The following is an 18187-nucleotide window of genomic DNA, read 5'->3' as shown; positions in this document are numbered from 1 at the left end:
AGAAAGAAATTGGATATTTTTTGCACATAATATTTCATTTTTCAAGTATGTGCTTTTAATCCATCTTTTAAAAAACCCCCTCTTCTGGGACCCTTAGAATTTTTCTAAGTATCCTTTCCTCATTCTATCAATTTGGTTAGGTCCTTTATATATGACACTATAGCTTCCATACTTAGCTTTATCATAATACTTTGTTCAAGGAATTGCAATTGTAGGCATGTTTTTGTTGCTTCCCACACTGGTTGTGAGTTTTTTAGGTGCAGGGGTAATATCACATAAAATTTTGTTTCCCAGTGCCTAGATCAGTACATGGCCCAGAGTAAGCACTTAGAAATATTTACTTATAAATTAATATGGGAGCAATATTGCTCCATTCTTTTCTGATATTGTTCTATATTTCTCATTATATAACTAGAAATGTTCAAATAAGAACTAGATTTCCATTGGTGTAAAAGTCTCACATATTTCACTTCTTTGACCATCAAAGATTGTAAAATGATAAGGCAAAATCTTACTGTTTAGGTAAAAATAGAAGTTTGTAATCCATGCTCTGCAAGAAGTCAACTTATCATACCTGTTATTTGAACTAAACAGATTTTATAGGATATTTTGATTCTGTTTATACCCTATTCCTGTGTCTTTATCTCTATTTTATACTTAAGGACAAATAATCCCAGTTAAATCTAAAGCTATCAGGCAAGTGTGAATCAGATTTCCCCATAAAAAACTACATTTAAGCCTCCATTCATTTCTTTCATAAACCAAATATTGATAAAAATGTGTTTGCAAGGAAATATCAGTTTACTGTTCCCATATATAGATCTATTTTACTATCTTCAATAAGTGGATGTGGCTCAAGTGACAGAGCTTCTGCTTACACATGGGAGGACCTGGGCTTGATCCCTGGAGCCTCTTGGTGAAAAAGACAAAGAGAAAGCGTGCCCACATGGCAAGTCAGTGCCCACATGTGTGCCCGCGTGGTGAGCCAGTGCCTTGCACAAGTGTGTCACACAGAAAGTTGATGATGCATGAAAAGAGAGACAAAGGGAGAGTCACAGTGAAGCACAGCAGAAACCAGGAACTGAGGTGGCACAATTGACAGGGAACCTCTCTCCACATCAGAGGTCTCCAGGATGGAATCCTAGCGAATCCTAGAGGGGAGAAAATAAGAAGAGAAGACAACATAGACAGCAAAAACAGCAGGGCAGGAAGAGGGAAAGGGAGGAAAATTTAAAAATAAAATAAAATCTTAAAAAAAACCTAGTCAATGGAAAAAGTTGCCTAGCTGAAAAGAATATTGGTATAAAAATGTCAGGAGAAAACATTTCCTTTTTCTCCTTGACTTGTTTTAAACACACTTATTTATTTTTAACTTATTTTATACTTGTTCATTTTCTATCACTTAAACTAAAATTTAAATGCCATGAGGACAAGAAAATTTGTCTGGATTGTTCATTCTATATAGCCTTGGCCTAAAAGAGTACATAGTAAATAGTAGTTACTACAAAAGAATGCATTGAATAAATATTTGTACTGTCCAGCTTGAAATAAACCACTATCCAAAAGGTGCTTTCCTACCTTAGTATATCTTTTCAAATTTTGAGTTTGATAATTTTGTTTTTTCTTAAAATTTTATAATGCTTTCTTTTATATTCTTATTGTACCTTATCATATCTTGATATTTGAAATAAATGAATACATAAAATGTATGTTTAACCAATTTGTTCTTAGACTCTCATATCTTCAATTTTTTTTTATTCACACCAAGGGTCATATTTTGACCCATGAAACAAATCTGACTCACAGACCTATTTTATAAATAGTTTTTGCATTTATTATAACAGCAACCACCACATCCATTCATTTACAATTGTCTAAGCTGCTTTCACAATTACAAGGGCAGCATTGAGAAATTGCAACAGAGAGCCTATGGCTAGCAAGCCTAAAATATTTTCTATCTGCCCCTTTATAGTGAGAGTGTACTGACACCTGTTCTACACTATGATTGCTTCCTGAGAGTCCTGTGAGATGTTATTTCACTATGATTAAGGATTCAGGTAGCATATATCACATTGTATAAACCAAAATAGTAAAATTAACACTAATGTAATCACCAACCAAATTTAAAGCAGAAATATTATCAATTCAGCTGAATTTGCCTATGTGATTCAACCATATTCCATCTCACTGCCTCCCACACAGAAGTAACCGTCATCCAGAATTTCGGAGTTATCATTTCCTTGCTTTTGTCTTGCATGTGGTTTTATCACATTATGAGTACATGCCTAGTAATATACAGTCATAGTCTATAGAACCTGTTGATAACATGGGTGTATATATATTTTTAATCCTGGTGACATTTGTTCATGGAATTTGTTTCTTTCTCTCCCACATATATATTTTTTCTTTTGTTCACTTAAACACTCTTGCCATTGGGTTATTGATGTTCTTAAATTTTCACAGAATCACCATTTTATTTTAATTGTATCTAGTAGATATTGTACATAGTATATTGTACATTGTCTATCTGATTGTTCTATTAGCTGAAAATTATTGTCTAATTGTGCTTTCTTGATTGAATTTGCTGATTGTGAATTTGATTGAAGTTTTAATTTTATGGGCACGTATTTAGTAAGAGTTAGTATCAGTGATCCCAGCTTTCTTAGCTGTTTCCCTCTAGAATTTTGTTTTGTTTTCTTCTACAGCCCCCAGATGTATTATTTCTCTGCCTTCTCCTTCTCCTTCTCTTTCTCCGTCTTCTTCCAACATTCCAGAGAATGTTCACTACTTATTTTTGAATAAACCCTTTATCTTAGGTTAGTTTTAAATTTACAGAAAAATTGCAAAGACAATACAAAAAGTTTTCAGATACCATATGGACAATTCACCTAATATGAACATTTTACAATAGTGTAGTAAATTTATCACAGTGAATTAACCAATACTAATACATTATTATTAACTAAAGTCAATAGTTTATTCAGATTTCCTTAGTTTCCACCTAATGTGGAAACTACTGTTTCAGGATCCCACCATGGAAACCACATTCCATTTAGTCATCATGTCTTTTCAAGCTACTCTTTTTTTCGTGACAGTTTACTTACATTTTTAAATGTAATAGAGATTATTAGTAGCTAAAAATGAGAACATTAAGATACGAGTTGATTATGTTGCCCTTCTTGCAGGGATTTGGTGCTGTTATTCTGTGTAATAAAGAGGGAGTTATAATGGAACAATGACCACAAGGATAAAGGAGATGAGGACATTATTTAGAAGCAGAGAAGGATCTGAGATACCACATATATCATAGATGAAATAAGATTGGCAATAAATTGATAATTTTTTGAAGCTAGTTGTATGATCATCTATTACACAATTCCTATTTTGTATAAAGTTTATATTTATATATGTACATATTAAAGATATCACCCTATGGTTCCAACTCCCATGATGCATCACAGTTGATATAACTCAAATTTAAAACAGCTTGTGCCCAGGGTGATTACAAAGTTTATTTAATTTTTTTCTTTGTTTACTTCTACATAGTTCTTACATTCATATGTTACAATAGTTTTTCACTTTTGATTCATAATAGCCCCATCATTTGTCTTTCAAAATACTGGGCTCCTTCTTATCACTGAATTGATCATTTTTTGATCATAAAATATTGTTAGTACCCAACACTTAACAAACTCCAGGTCACACCTCACCCACTCCATTAGCCAAATTTACTCTTTTGTGATAGGGCAGAACTGTGGTTTGAGCTATGTTTGTTCAACAGGAAGACTAGGGCAGAATGACATTTGCCCTGCCCTGATCATAAATGGAAATTACCTGGGCATCTCTAAGATCAATTAAAAATTTCGAACTTGGTACATCTAAAGTTTCCAGTTGTAAAGGACCATTTTATCCACAAGAGCTGGGACCTTCCTTCTTGGAGCAGGTGTGTGTTTCTGTGTGCACGAGGGCGTGCATTTCTATCAAGTATTACACAAGTAGTGAAGAACTGTATTTCAAGTTCAAGAAAGTGTCTAAAAATACTTATACTATAAGGTAATGCTACTTGTTTCTTCAGTGGGGATAGAATAATGAGGGCAAGGAATACTTATCACTTCTAAACAAAACTATAAGAAAAAATATTTACTTTTGGGGTTAGGATAATTGAATTTTAGTTTCAACTCTGACACTTATGGGTTTTCTGATTTTGATGAAGGCCCTTGCCTTCTATGAGGCACAATTTTACTTCCAAAATGAAGCCAATTATATATATGTTCCTTCCAAGTATAATGCTTGTATATGAAAATTCAGTACTTAAAATAGCACTATTTATTTTTATTAAATACTATGTCTTTTGGGGGCTCTGGAGACTGTAAGATTACTATCTTTACTATTACTATCTACTAAAGATTATTGTCTTTACTATGCATAGGTGAGCTTATTTTTGTTAATGCTGATAGTGTTGATTTTTTTGTTATCAGTAATGAGGATGATGATTTATTGTTAAAAATGACAGTGATGATAACAGAGATAAAAGTTGAAATCAAAAGTACTTGGAAAAAGCATATAACAAAATTCATATCTTCCTCACACTTGGCTAGCACAGAAATCAATTATTACCAAATCAAATGAGTCAACTATAAATAGAAAATGATCCATTTGTCATTCAATATCAAGGATGTAAAATATATTTGGAGGAAAATATCTTAATAGAGGTAAATTTAAAATACCAATTACATATTTACAGCACTTTGTAACAATTGGCTATTATTTTACATCTAAGTGAAATTTATAAAATTAATTTTACCTGTTTTTCCATGAGTCTTAATTTTTATTATTCCCTTTCTTTGTCATGCATCTGGGAAATATTTCCAAATTCTCACTTTTCCAATCAAATTCTTTAATCTCACCAGAAGAAAACAAAATTCAGAAAAAATAAACAATTTTATTTTATTCAGGAATCTTTTACAGAATGAAGCATTAGTTTGACACTGGGTTACAAGTGCAGTCATAATTAATATGATGGGATTAATACGTGACCGGAGGCCTAATCACAGCCTGGGTATGTATTTTCCACATTAATGTGTAATTCTTTTTCTGTATTATTTTACAATAGCTAGAAATTTATGCAAACAAATAAGCCATAAAAAAGTAATTTACTTTAAATCATTTTGTTACATTTAAATTGTCTTCAAAACCAAGGGCCCCTCACTTCCCCCCTCCCATTTCATTAATTGCCTATAGTAAAGTTACTTATATTTGAGGCAATTTGAGAATATTGCGATGATATTGGGATTTGGAGTAAGAAGAATTAAATTTTTTAAACTTTATTTTTAAAGAAGTTTTAGATTACAGAAAAGTTACATCAAAGATATAGGAGATTCCCTTATACCCTACCCCCACCACTGCTCAAAATTTCCTCTATTGACAATCACTTTCATTAGTGTGGTATATTTGTTACAATCACTGAAAAAATATGGAAGCATTGCTACTACCATGGTCTATAGTTCATATTATGGCTTACAATTTGCACAGTACAATTTTATAGATTTTGATAAAATGTATAATGGCCTGTATCCATCATTGCAATATTAAGCAGGACAATTTCAATACCTTAAAATAGCCCTATGTTCCCTCTACTCTTCACTCCCTCTCCCTCAGAACGTTTGGTAACCATTATCTCTCTATCAATGTTGCAAGTTCTTCCATTACTAGAATAATAAAAAATTAACTTTGGTCCATGGTTGCATTCCCCTACTTATGTTTGTTCATTTCTCAGTCTTGAGGATTTTGAGATGGTGATGCCTGCTTTGCTTCCATTTGAGAGGGGTCTGAGACCTTGTGGGGCAGATGGAAGGAACTGTTTTGCTCACAGTTGTAGATACTCTTTGTTTTTTTGGGGGGGGATGGGCATTGTCCATCATCCTAATTTTGTTAGTTGACTTGGGCGAGTCCAATGAACTGGTGAGTAGGTGTTGGCTTTTACTCTGCTGAGATTCAGGGCTCAATAGGCATATGAACAGACAAAGATTTAAGACCCTGGGACATATATTTAACCGGTCTAGTGATAATTATATGTTCAAATAAAAGGTGTAAAAAACCATGTATAATTTTATTTATATACTAAACTTTAAAAATCTTAACAGAGTTAGACTCATTTATAGTTTCCCTATGCATGGCTCTTCTGCCCCTTTTATTTGAACCTATAAGGAACCCTACTTGTTAAACATCTGTCCCAGAGACTTAAATCTTTGGTCCGTTCGCACCCTGAATCTCAGGAGAGTTGCCACACCTACTCTCCAGTGCATTGGACTCATCCAGGACAACTAACAAGAAGATGATGATGGACAACGCCCATCCCAAGAGTGTCTGCAACTGCAAGCAAGGTGATTCCATCCATCTGCTCCATGGGATCGAAACCCCCTCTTAATTAGAAACAGAGTGGACATCACCATCCCCAAAGCCCCAAGACTGGGTAATGAACAATGGACTAAGACATTATTATTCTATTATAGACTTATTATTCTAGCAAAGGAAGAACTTTTATCATTGATATAAAGGCAGTGGCCACCAGAGACTCTGAGGGGAGTGAGAGGGAATAATAGATGTAACATGGGGGCAATTTTGGGTCACTGGAATCCTGTAAGACATTACAATGACAGTATTTTGTCATAACCTATAAAACTTTGCAAGGCAGAGATTAAACTATAATGTAAACTGTAGTCCATGGTTAGTAGTGATGCTTCAGTGTGTTCTTCAATTGTAACAAATGTACTGCACTAATGAAAGATGTTATTAATGTGGGAAAGTGTGGAAGGGGGACGGTGTGGGGCATACAGGAATCCCCTATATTTTTTATGTATAATAACATTTATGTATTCTAAACCTTCTTTAAAAATAAAATATAAAAGTAAAACTCATAAGAAAAGACTAATATAAAACAAAAGAAATTCATGTTATAATTTTGAAAATATATTCATGGGAGGTATATGTATGAAAATGGCCAGTTGAGTTTTAAAAGTGTGCGTTCCATGTAATGGAAAGGCCATGACTCATACTGGCTTGAATTGTTTTTCTCCAGAGATGAGTGAATTTCATAATTGTAATTTTGAACTGGCAAAGCATAACACTTCTACACGAAGGCAACAGAGGAGATCTCCACTAATCACAAGCAGAGACAGAGAAAACTGTGAGTCCTCTATTGCCTATGTCTTCTTCTCTCAGTATCCTGAGGTAAATGTTAGAAACTATTTAATGAAATCAGTTACATTCAGTTTATTTTGCTTCATCAGGAAATCAGACATGAAAATAACTCCACTATCATATTGGAATATATTATACAATTAGCAGAAACTATTGGGCAACCAACCTTTTCATGTTATGAAAAAAAAATGATGTAGAAAAATGTCTTTATCATAATTAAGACAAATGAGGGGAGTATATGTGGCTCAAGCAGTTGAGCACCTGCTTTCCCCTTGGAAGCTTCCAGGTTGGGTCTCTGGTGCCTCCTAAAAACAAAAACAAACAACAAACCAACAAATGAGAAAACCAACTCAGGGGAGCCACCATGGCTCAGTGGTTGAGTGCTGGCTTCCCACCTACAAGGTCTGGGGTTCTATCTCCTGCCCCAGTACCAAAGACAAATGGGAAGATCCTAAGGGATCACTGGAGCAAATATGTCTAAGGAAGAGAAAATAGAAGTGGAAAACAGAAAAGGAAGGAAAGAAAAATGTCCTCTAGAGTTATGTTTTTAAACTTTATAGAAGGAATGACTCAATTGTTATTTACAGAACTACTTCAGCCTATCAGATTAGAAAATTTTAAAATGTCAGTAATATTCAGTGTTGAGGAAAGTGTGAGCAAACAGGTATTTACATTTATTCCTGGTATTATGTAAATTGGTCGAACCTCTTTGGACTGAAATTTTCAATCATCACAGAAATTTCAAACACACATGCCTTTGACTCATTAATTACCTTTGGGGAGATTTCTCCTAGAGAGGTGCTCAGAAACGTTCACAAAGTTAGAAACAACTTAACTATCTATTAGAAAAAAATTAAAAGTCTGTCAATAATTAGATTTCAATCCATCTGTCAATGGAGTACAACATAGTCACCTGTTTTATAAACATGAGATAGCTTTATAAGTCATGATACAGAATGGCCATTGGTATATTTTCTTACATGAAAAAAATTCATACAATATTTTGTATAGTTTCTTAAATTTGTGTTTTAAAATAGCTGCTGGGGGGAACTGGTTGCCAATATTTGTTAGTGTATCTGAACAGTAAAATTAAAATATCTGTAAGTTATTCTAGGGGTACTGGAGGATTTGTGAGAAAGATTAGAACATTTTCATTTTTGTATTCTTATATATGATAACATTTACCTTTTTAAAAATTTACCTATTTGAGAAAAATTATTAAAGCAGAAATGGTACTAATACTGAACCCCCCCAAAGAAACACCCTAAATTTTATCTTAAATAAAAGATACCTGATACTATATTGATGCAGAGGGCCAACAGCAGGTGAGTAAAAGAGGGTATGGGAGTTTTCCTCTTAGAGCTATGAAAACGTTCTAAACTGACCAAGATGATGACAGTACAACTCTGGTGAAACTGAGAGCCACTGAGTGTACAGTTAGGATGGATTGTACAAGGCAGGGGACCACGTAACACACTGAAACCCATGGTGGATGCTGGATGTGGTTAACAGTACCAATATGAGACTGTTCTCTCATAAAGTATAACAAATATGCAATACTAATACATGGCATTATTAATGGGGTAGTTTATAGGAAAAATACACCAAATATAAACCAGGGACTATAGTTAACAGTAATATTTTGATGATGTTCTTTCATCATTTATAACAAATGTTCTACCACAATGCAAGATGTTGGTGGTGGGATGATGTATGGGAACCCTGTATGGCATACAAGATTGTTTTGTGAACTTGCAAAGTCTCTAATGAAAAAGAAAAAAAGACAGCTGAGCCTTGTATCCTTTTTATTATCTCACTCTCTCTCTTTATTCTCTTTGACAGCGTCTCCATTTTTTCCTGGCCATTATATTGCTGTAGCTATGGGGATCCGTTTCATTGTTATGGTAACCATATACAGTATCATATTCATAAATTGTAAGTGATAAGAAATATATGGATCACAACATTTTTATCTAACAGTTGCAATGTATTACTCTGATTAAAATTCAGGTGCACAGAAATATAGCCTAGCAATATTGAATAAATGTCCTAATATTTTTGAAATATTATTATTTTTATAATTTGTTTATTTTAATAGCATTATTCAACAAAGGATCTCCTATTTCTTTGAAAGGTAAGTAAATGTTTTCTTATTTTTCAGTAGAGATGTATATATATGCATTTATATTAGGATGAAGATAGATATCCAATGGAGTTGATGAGTAAGGAAATGGTTAATTACAGTCCATAATTTCCTGGCATTTATGTCTATAAGATATTCATAAATATATATATATTATATAAAATAAGGGAATTCTCTTAAAACTTAGAGGATACTTAATTTTGACATGTCTATAAATGTGTATAGATATGTCATAGGGCATGACAATAATGGTTTAATGATTTGGAATGGAAAAGACTTTTATCTTGACTAAACAGAAAATGCTATATTATTTGGATATATGAAGAATTAATATTATATTCTCCCTTTCTAGAAGGCTACTGTGGTCCATGCCCTAAAAACTGGATATGTTTTCAAAATAACTGCTACCAATTTTCTAATGAGAGCAAAAACTGGTACCAGAGTCGAGATTCTTGTATGTCACAAAATTCTAGTCTCCTGAAGATATACAACAGAGTGGAGCAGGTTGAGTATTAGTTTTAACACCTCTTCCTATATTTACCCCCTAACATATGAGACAACTCATATATTATAATATAACATTATATTATGTATAAGCCTATACACATATACACAAATGTTCTTTCTCCTGCAGTTACAAACTCAGTAAGTCATCTCAGGCAAGATATTGAAGTTATAGCTAATTAAAGTCAGATTGAGTAAGACAGTTCTATCGATATGAGATCGAACAGAATATGTATTTAGTATACTATGCAATAAAATTTTTAACATTACTTTAATTAATTTAATTATTTAATTAATCCAAAGACAAAATCTGATTTATTCAGTTTTACCATCAATAATCATCCACCCTGGCAGTGGACTTGGCCCAGTGGTTAAGGCATCCGTCTACCCCATGGGAGGTCCTCGGTTCAAACCCCGGGCCTCCTTGACCTGTGTGGAGCTGACCCATGCGCAGTGCTGATGTGCACAAGGAGTGCCGTGCCACGCAGGGGTGTCCCCTGCGTAGGGGAGCCCCACGCGCAAGGAGTGCACCCCATAAGGAGAGCCACCCAGCGCGAAAGAAAGTGCAGCCTGCCCAGGAATGGCGCCGCACACATGAAGAGCTGATGCAACAAGATGACGCAACAAAAAGAAACACAATTTCCTGCCACTGACAACAACAGAAGCGGATAAAGAAGATGCAGGAAATAGACACAGAGAACAGACAACCAGGATGGGGGGAGGGGAAAAGGAAGAGAAATAAATAAATAAATAAATCTTAAAAAAAAAATAATCATCTACCCTACAGAATGTGAGCAGATGAATTGACATTAGAGTTTAAGCAATCGAGATAAATTAATCATTAGAATGAAGATGTTACAGGTTGAGTGTTAGAAAACATGAAAGTCATTCTACCTAAATAATGTTATTTCAACAGATATCAAGTTGGAAGGAAGGGAGTATATATAAGATATATACTTGAAAATATATGTACATACCTCATGTGATCTTGAGAAATATCATTAGACTCCTGTAACCTCCAGTCTCTTCATACTTCATTTTTTTTTTGTGATTTATGTAATATCAAATAGGTAGTATGCATTAGAGTCAGGAATAGGGCTTAGATATTCTAATACCAAATCAGTATCTTTATGCATTAAAAATAAGAAAGCAAAGAAATTACAGGTATTATGTGTGTGCTGTCTAAGTGGGAATTGTAGTAAATAGGAGATAGAGTGCATTTTCCCTAAGTGTTGGGAGAAATGATGAAATGATTATGTCCTTGTGCTTGTCAAAATTCTGGGCATTGACATTATTGGTGATTTACTGGTGTTTCAAACAGGATTTCTTCAAGTTACTTAAGTCATTTCATTGGATAGGACTCGTGCAAATTCCAACAAATGGGTCCTGGCAGTGGGAAGATGGCTCCATTCTCTTGCCTGACCAGTAAGTCTCTGGCTCAATAAGTTCTATATTTGTGGATTTGTTCCTAAGCTATCCCAAAAGATCATTCATGTATCACATTTTCCTCTGCCCAACCCCAAGACATTCCTATATTGTAACCAATTCAGCAAAAAATTCTTAGGGTCTAAATAAAGGAAAGAGGGAGTGGAGCAGAGCAAACAACAATATTGTATTCCTTAGAGTGCTTATTTGCTAAGAACAATGCAAGGTATTATATCCACTTTCTAGATCAGAACTAAGCAGAGGGGTTAAGTATTTTATGAGTTATTTTATTTTAAGTTTTAACAGCTTTATTGAGATATAATAGACATACAAAAAATTGTACATACTTAAAATATGCAATTTGCTAAATTTGACATAAGGATACACCCACAAAACCATCAATGTCATCAAAAAAATTAATATATCTATCACCTGCAAACTTTCCTCTTGTCTTTTCTGAGATTCTTCTTGGTTGTCACTCCCTGACTACCTCTCCCTGTCTTCAGGCAACTGATCTACTTTCTGTCATTATAGTTTAGTTTGCAATTAATAGAATTTAACATGAATGGAGTCAGACACTATATCCTTATTTTTATGTCTGGCTTCTTTCACTCGGTGTAATTATGTGGAGATTCAGTCATCTTATAAAATGTATAAAGAGTTAATTTTTCTTATTTCTGGGAAGCATTCCATTTATGGATAAAGCACAATTTGTTTACCTTTTCATCTTTTGATGGATAATTGCATGGCTAATATTTGCTGACTATTACAAATCAAGCTGCTTGCTTTGAACATTTGTGACCAGGTCTTTGTTGGAACATATGCTTCCATTTTTCTTGCGTAATACCTAGGAGTAGAATGGCTAGATCATATGACAGGTCTAAGTTAAACTCCTAAGAAACTGCCACACTGTTACCTAAAGTCACTGTACCATTTTACATTCCCAATATGCCAGATTTTTAAACAGTCCTTATCTTTTAAGAGATTTAAATAATCAGAAAAAAACCTTCTGGGAGCTTCCATGAGGTTGTAGAGCAAGGAGGGTGGTATGTCCTGACTCTACAGGGAGACGGCACAGAAGCTTGTGTTTAAGGACCTCCCAGACCTTGTCCTATGCATCCCTTCCTTTGACTTCTTCTCATGTATATGCTTTTACTATAATAAAGCTATAATTGAGAAAGGCTCTAGAGAATTAGGGACCAGATGGAGAGACAATGTATGAAGAAGAGATGGGCTCCAGTTGAGAGCCCCATCAAGACCCAAGAGCTGTGATGAACCTGTTGAACCATCCCAGCCAACCCTGTGAAGCAAAGAATAGGTACCCCAATGAACCTGACAAAATTCCTGACTCACAGGATCATGAGAAATACATTAGTTATATTTTAAAAATTTATGTATTTACTAATTATGTTAGCATTTCTGGTATACTTCATTCCATTTGTAGATCCATATTTTCATCTGGTATGGTATCATTTCTACCTTAAGGATTTCTTTTAATATTTCTTGTCATCTGGTTCTGCTGATGATTAATTATTTCAGCTTTGTATGCTGGAGAAGTCTTTATTTCAACTTAATTTTTAATAGATATTTCAACTTAAATTTTGATAGCATACACTTCTGGGTTGGCAGGTTGGGTTTTCCTTTTTTCTTTCAGCACTTTAAACAGTTTTTCCTCATTTTCTTGCTTCTCTGAGAAGTCTGATCTTCTCCTTATCTATGATCCTCTGAATGTAACTTGTCTTTTTCTCCTCTGGCTGCTTTAATAATTTTTCTTTATGACTGGATTTTAAAAAAACATATTTAATTTGTCTTGGTTCAGTTTTCTTCATCTTTCTTGTACTACCTTTTGATTGAGGATCTTGGGCATATGACTTTATAATTTTGAAGAAAATTATAAAATTTACTGCCATTATTTCTTCAAATATTTTCTTTCCTCTTCATCTTTTTTCCTTCAAAGATTCCAATTAAAGTTACATTAATCTTGTTGAAATTGAGGCAGAGCTCACTGATACTCTGTTCATTTTCTCTTTTCCGGTTATGTTCCATTTTTTGGATTGTTTCTATCATCATAAATTCTAGTTCACTAATATTTTCTCCTGCACTATCTAATCTTCCATTAATCTATCAAGTGTATATTTCATCACAGATGTTCAGATGTTATTGTTTTCATTTCTATAAGTTCATTTGGCTAGATTTTAAAAATATTTAATTTGTCTTTATTTTATTTTTGAATGTGTAAAATGCATTCATGGCAACATATTTAATGCCCTTTCTGATAATTCTAATGCCTGTGCTAGTTCTGTGTCAGTTTTGATTGATTGGTTTACCTCCTCATTATGGTCATATTATTTTGATTTTTTGCTTTCCCAATAGTTTTTATTGAATTCCATACATCAAGAATTTTGCCTTCTTTGGTGGTACATTTTTAAAATTTATTTTTACTTTTTATTTTATTTTAAAATAAGCTTTAAATTACATAAAAGTTACATAAAAATATAGGGGATTCCTATATACTCCACCCCCACCCCCTTCCACACTTTCCCCCAATTAAAGACATCTTTCATTAGTTTGATACATTGTTACAATTGATGAGCACATATTGAAGCAGTAATACTAACCATGGTCTATAATGTACATTATGGTGTACACTTTGCAATGCACAATTTTATAGGTTTTCACATAATATAAAATGGTCTGTATCTGTCATTGCAATGTTATGCAGAAGATTCCAGTGCCCCAAAATCATCCCATATAACACCTATTCTCTCTCCCTCTACTCAGAACCTCTGGTGACCTATCTTTATATCAACCTTAGAAGTTCTTCCTTTACTAGAATAATAATAAGTTACTTTTGTCCATAGTTGCATTCCCCCCTTATGTTTATTCATTCTTCAATCTTGAGGATTTGGGGATGGTGATGCTCACTCTGCTTCTCATTGAGAGGGGACTCACATCCCATGGGGCAGGCGGATAGAGCCATCTTGCTTGCAGTTATAGATATTCTCTGTTTTTTGGGGCATGGATATTGTCTATCATCATCCTTTTGTTAGCTGTCCTGTGTGAGTGTGATGAATTGGAGAATAGTGTTGGCTGTAATTCTGTTGAGATTCAGGGCTCAACTGGCATATGAACAGCTGGAAGACTTAAGTCTCTGGGACACATCTTTAAGGGGTATACTACTAATTATAATAAAATTATAAATGAGGCCAACTCTCATACATTGGGGAAATAGATTATCATATAGTTCAAGGTAAGGCCCACTGACGCTACATATTATTTATTCCTAAAAAAAACATCATTGCGCTTTTTCTCTGGGATGCTCCAACTTGGAAACAGTTTGATGTGTTTGGGTTTCACTTTTAAATATTATTAGGCAAAACGTTTAGTCCAGGGTTAATTATTCCTCACTACTGAGGCAAGAACCCTTCTAAGTAATCTACCCAGTCTAGTGAATTATGAAGTTTTACACTACAGCTGGAGAGAACCAGCATGATTCCATAGCCTGTGTAAACGCCAGGTGCTGTACCCTCTAAACCTTCTGGATTGTTCTTTTTCCAGCCTTGGCTAGTTTCTGCACACCCATGCACTGATCAGCACTTTGCTGAATTCTCACCTGGGACTTTCTGTATGTCTCCAGATGTTTTTCTCTGTTCAACTCTCTTGTCTCTAATACTCTGTTCTGAGAAATCTAGCCACCTCTGTCTCTCGGGAACCGTAGGTATTCCATGTATTCAGTTTCTACAGCGTTCTCCTACAACCACTTAACTATGCAACCCAACTCCACACACCAGGACTAAATGGCAATAATGTGGTAACCACAGAGTTTGTAAAGGTAAACTTAAACATTGGATTTGAATGCAAAAATAGCTCTCCAAAAAGGTCATTTCTATCATTTAAAAGAGCTAACTTATTACCACACTATTCAGTAATTTCCTCAATCTAGCACAAGAGTCAAGAATAAAGCCTGTGGTTTGTCACAGAGCTGTTTTCCCTTTTCCTTCAGTCTCTTAATATCACAAATGATATTGTGACTGTTTTTATTTATATCAAGTATATTTTAAGTGTTTGAGTCTCTAATTCTTTATTAAATGATAAAATACAACATTGTTATTAATATTAGATTAATTAAGTGCTTCCTCTCTGTCAGGCTGTTTTAAGCTCTTTTGTACACTTAAAAACTTTAGATGGTCAATATTACTTACAGATTAATTTTACTGTGAAGGGACTGAGTTGTAGGGAGTGTAATATTTCCAGATGGCCATAAAATTAGTAACTTGCAATAAGGATTCAGGTATAGGTCTTTCTGACTGTAGAGCCAGAATGGTGTTTTAGTTTCCTGGTTGCTAAAGCAAATACCATGCAATGGACTGGCTTAAACAATGGGAACTTATTGGCTCAAGTCTTAGAGGCTAGGAGAATTCCAAATCAAGGCATCATCAAGTCCATGCTTTCTTCCCAAACACTGGCATTTTGGGATTGTCTGCTGGGGATCCTAGGTCCTGTGCTCCTCTGTCACGTGGAAATGTACATGGTGATCTCGCCCTTCTCTTCTGGATTCCATTGACTTCTGCTTCTGGCTGCTCCCTCTGTGGCATCTTTCTCTCACTGTGACCTTCTCTATAAGGCCTTGAGTAATAGAATTAAATCCCATTCCGGGGCGCACCTTATCTGAGGTAACTTCATGAAAAGGTCCTGTTTACAAGGATTCTCACCCACAGGAATGGATTAAGATTAATAACACGTTTTTCTAGGTACTTCACTCCAAACCACCACAAATTATTTAAAATTACTCTTACTTTTTCACTGAGTTTTATTGACTTTGCCCTTTTAATGCTTAACTTGCAACAATCAAAAAATTTTCCTTTGTGTTCATTACAACAGGAAATGCATACTTTCCCACTAATCATATATTTGGAATTTAGGGCCACAGTATCTCCTAGAATTGTTCTGGGATGGCCTCATTTCTCCCTGGATTGTGATTTAGTCATTGACACAAACAAAAATTTATTCTTTGGAAATACTAATATAATTTTGAATCATAGTCTCTCAATATTTTCCCCTATATAAGTGCCAAAGTTTCTTTTGAGTGCAAAGCAACTAGCATACTAAATTTCTGTTAATGTATGTAGTACATATTGAGTTATTCAAGTTCCAGGAACAAGACAGAGGTGCCTAAGTCGATCATGATTAAGAGATAATTAAAACACAACTCCTTCAAGAGTTTCACACCCCAGTCAGAGATATAGAGATAAACAAATAGGCATAATCCAAGGTTATCATACTCTGGCAAAAGTGTGATTTGTGTGGTATGGGAGAAGGGATGCAGAAAGTGAAGAACCACATGAAGAAAGTGAGATAGAAAAGATGATGTTCTAATGTGCTTAGATTGTGACCCTCTAAAAGAAGGTACTAAAAATCTCATATTTTTCTCCCTATAGAGTTCAGATGATTATACACAGCCTTTTTAAATATAGATACTATCAGAATATGGTTCTTTCCATCTGTTTCTGGCGAAAACAAATCATTATTCATTGTCTTGATCATAAATCTCCAGTTTACTCAAGATCCCAGAGTAAAATACAGATATAGAAACAGCTATCCCTATGTGGAATATCTATACATGCATACTCGCAGACACATATGTGCCTCAAATATATATTTTTGAGGATTTACACATTTTTTATTCTCCTTATCAAGTAAAATTACACATATATGAAGAAGATTGTTCATTTTTCACAAAACATGCCATCTGTTGTATTCTAAGTTGCATCCTGAATTCATTTCTAATCTATTTGTTCTACTTTCATTTCAGTCAGGTATATAGATGAAGAGAGTCTAGTCTTTCTGACCTCACCTTTTGCTAAAAAATTAATTAATATAAAATATAATGCAATTTAATACCTTTATTCTCTGAGTTGGCTATATTTTGCATACATGTGAACTAAGAAGATCCAGACATGATCCTAAAATCTCCTGAATTATATCATTTAAGTACCTATATTGCAAGTTAAATATATTATTTCATTTTGACATTATTGCCTGAATAAAGTCATGAATATAATTTGTCCTTCTCTCTCATCTAGACTAACAATGATTGAAATGCAAAATGGCACCTGTGCAGTCTATGGCTCAAGCTTTAAAGGCTATACCGAAAACTGTTTAACTCCAAACACATATATCTGCATGCAGAGGAATTTGTAAGGTGCTTATGGTTTAGAAATAATAAAAGATACAGAAGACAAAAAGCCATTCTCTGAACGATGCCTGTTAAAAAAAAAGATAATTTTTATAAATAATCTACATATGTGTCATCTCCTAAAAAGAAATTTTGTAGGCAAAGACAATAAACAATTAATAAAATTAATTTTCTTCTATCAAAGTGGAGTTGTTTTCTTTCCTTTTGCTTTTAATTTTAAGTAATGCACATATTCATTTTTTAATTTTCTAAATTTTGAAGATAACAAGGGTTGATACTAATTTGATGCTATAATATTCAATATGTACAAATATGAAGCTATTTTGCTTTCAGAAGTTTTACACCTCCAAACATTTGAAAATTCATAAACTTGTATTGCATTTTCAATGTTCAAAATTTCCAAATAAAATTTGACAAATCTACAAATACACTAGCAATTTATAGTGTATTTCAGCATGCCACTAGCAAGTTAATAAAGTCAAAGCCATATATTCCAGAAATTGAATTACTCTGTGCAAAAAGAATATGGTATTTTTTTTACACAAAGAATAGAAACTAAAGAACAGAGTTTGAAGTGGTTGTATAATGCTTATAGAAGATTTACATTTGAGTTGAAATCTGTTGAAGTGTAGAAATTTTCTTGATAAATTGTCAGGCAAATAGAATTACTGGCAAATGGGACGATAACTTGCAAATGTGCAGAATAGAAGAGACTGTGA

The 18187-nt window shown here is 33.9% G+C and overlaps 1 protein-coding gene across 4 annotated transcripts; it reads left to right on the top strand.

Moving 5' to 3' along the window:
- The first annotated feature begins 3755 nt into the window (after positions 1–3755).
- Positions 3756–17651, top strand: LOC101423951 (NKG2-D type II integral membrane protein-like). 4 transcript variants are annotated; one of them, XM_004451227.4, is made up of 8 exons: positions 3756–3943; positions 4969–5059; positions 7079–7186; positions 9043–9135; positions 9299–9334; positions 9696–9847; positions 11169–11272; positions 17356–17651. In XM_004451227.4, the coding sequence occupies exons 2-8, from the start codon at positions 5017–5019 to the stop codon at positions 17471–17473; spliced, it is 654 nt and encodes a 217-aa protein (XP_004451284.1). In that variant the 5' UTR covers positions 3756–3943; positions 4969–5016; the 3' UTR covers positions 17474–17651. The 4 variants fall into 4 exon arrangements, with proteins under 4 accessions (XP_004451284.1, XP_004451283.1, XP_023442547.1 ...); XM_004451226.4 differs by having other exon boundaries at positions 4956–5059; XM_023586779.3 differs by lacking the exon at positions 3756–3943 and adding an exon at positions 3965–4053 and having other exon boundaries at positions 4956–5059.
- The last annotated feature ends 536 nt before the right edge of the window (positions 17652–18187 follow it).

The sequence above is a fragment of the Dasypus novemcinctus genome, chromosome 20 (assembly GCF_030445035.2).
Source record: "Dasypus novemcinctus isolate mDasNov1 chromosome 20, mDasNov1.1.hap2, whole genome shotgun sequence".
NCBI classification, from domain to species: Eukaryota; Metazoa; Chordata; class Mammalia; order Cingulata; family Dasypodidae; genus Dasypus; species Dasypus novemcinctus.
Note: the sequence above shows the minus strand (reverse complement) of the source record. Positions and strands in the feature narration are given on the sequence as shown.

What these genes read in the sequence shown, in the direction of transcription:
- LOC101423951 (XM_004451227.4), top strand. Translation starts at nt 5,017, where the DNA reads ATGATGGGATTAATACGTGACCGGAGGCCTAATCACAGCCTGG. An exon ending in AAGCAGAGACAGAGAAAACT is followed by an intron (nt 7,187 to 9,042) that starts GTGAGTCCTCTA and finishes TCTCTTTGACAG; the next exon opens with CGTCTCCATTTTTTCCTGGC. An exon ending in TCCATTCTCTTGCCTGACCA is followed by an intron (nt 11,273 to 17,355) that starts GTAAGTCTCTGG and finishes TCTCTCATCTAG; the next exon opens with ACTAACAATGATTGAAATGC.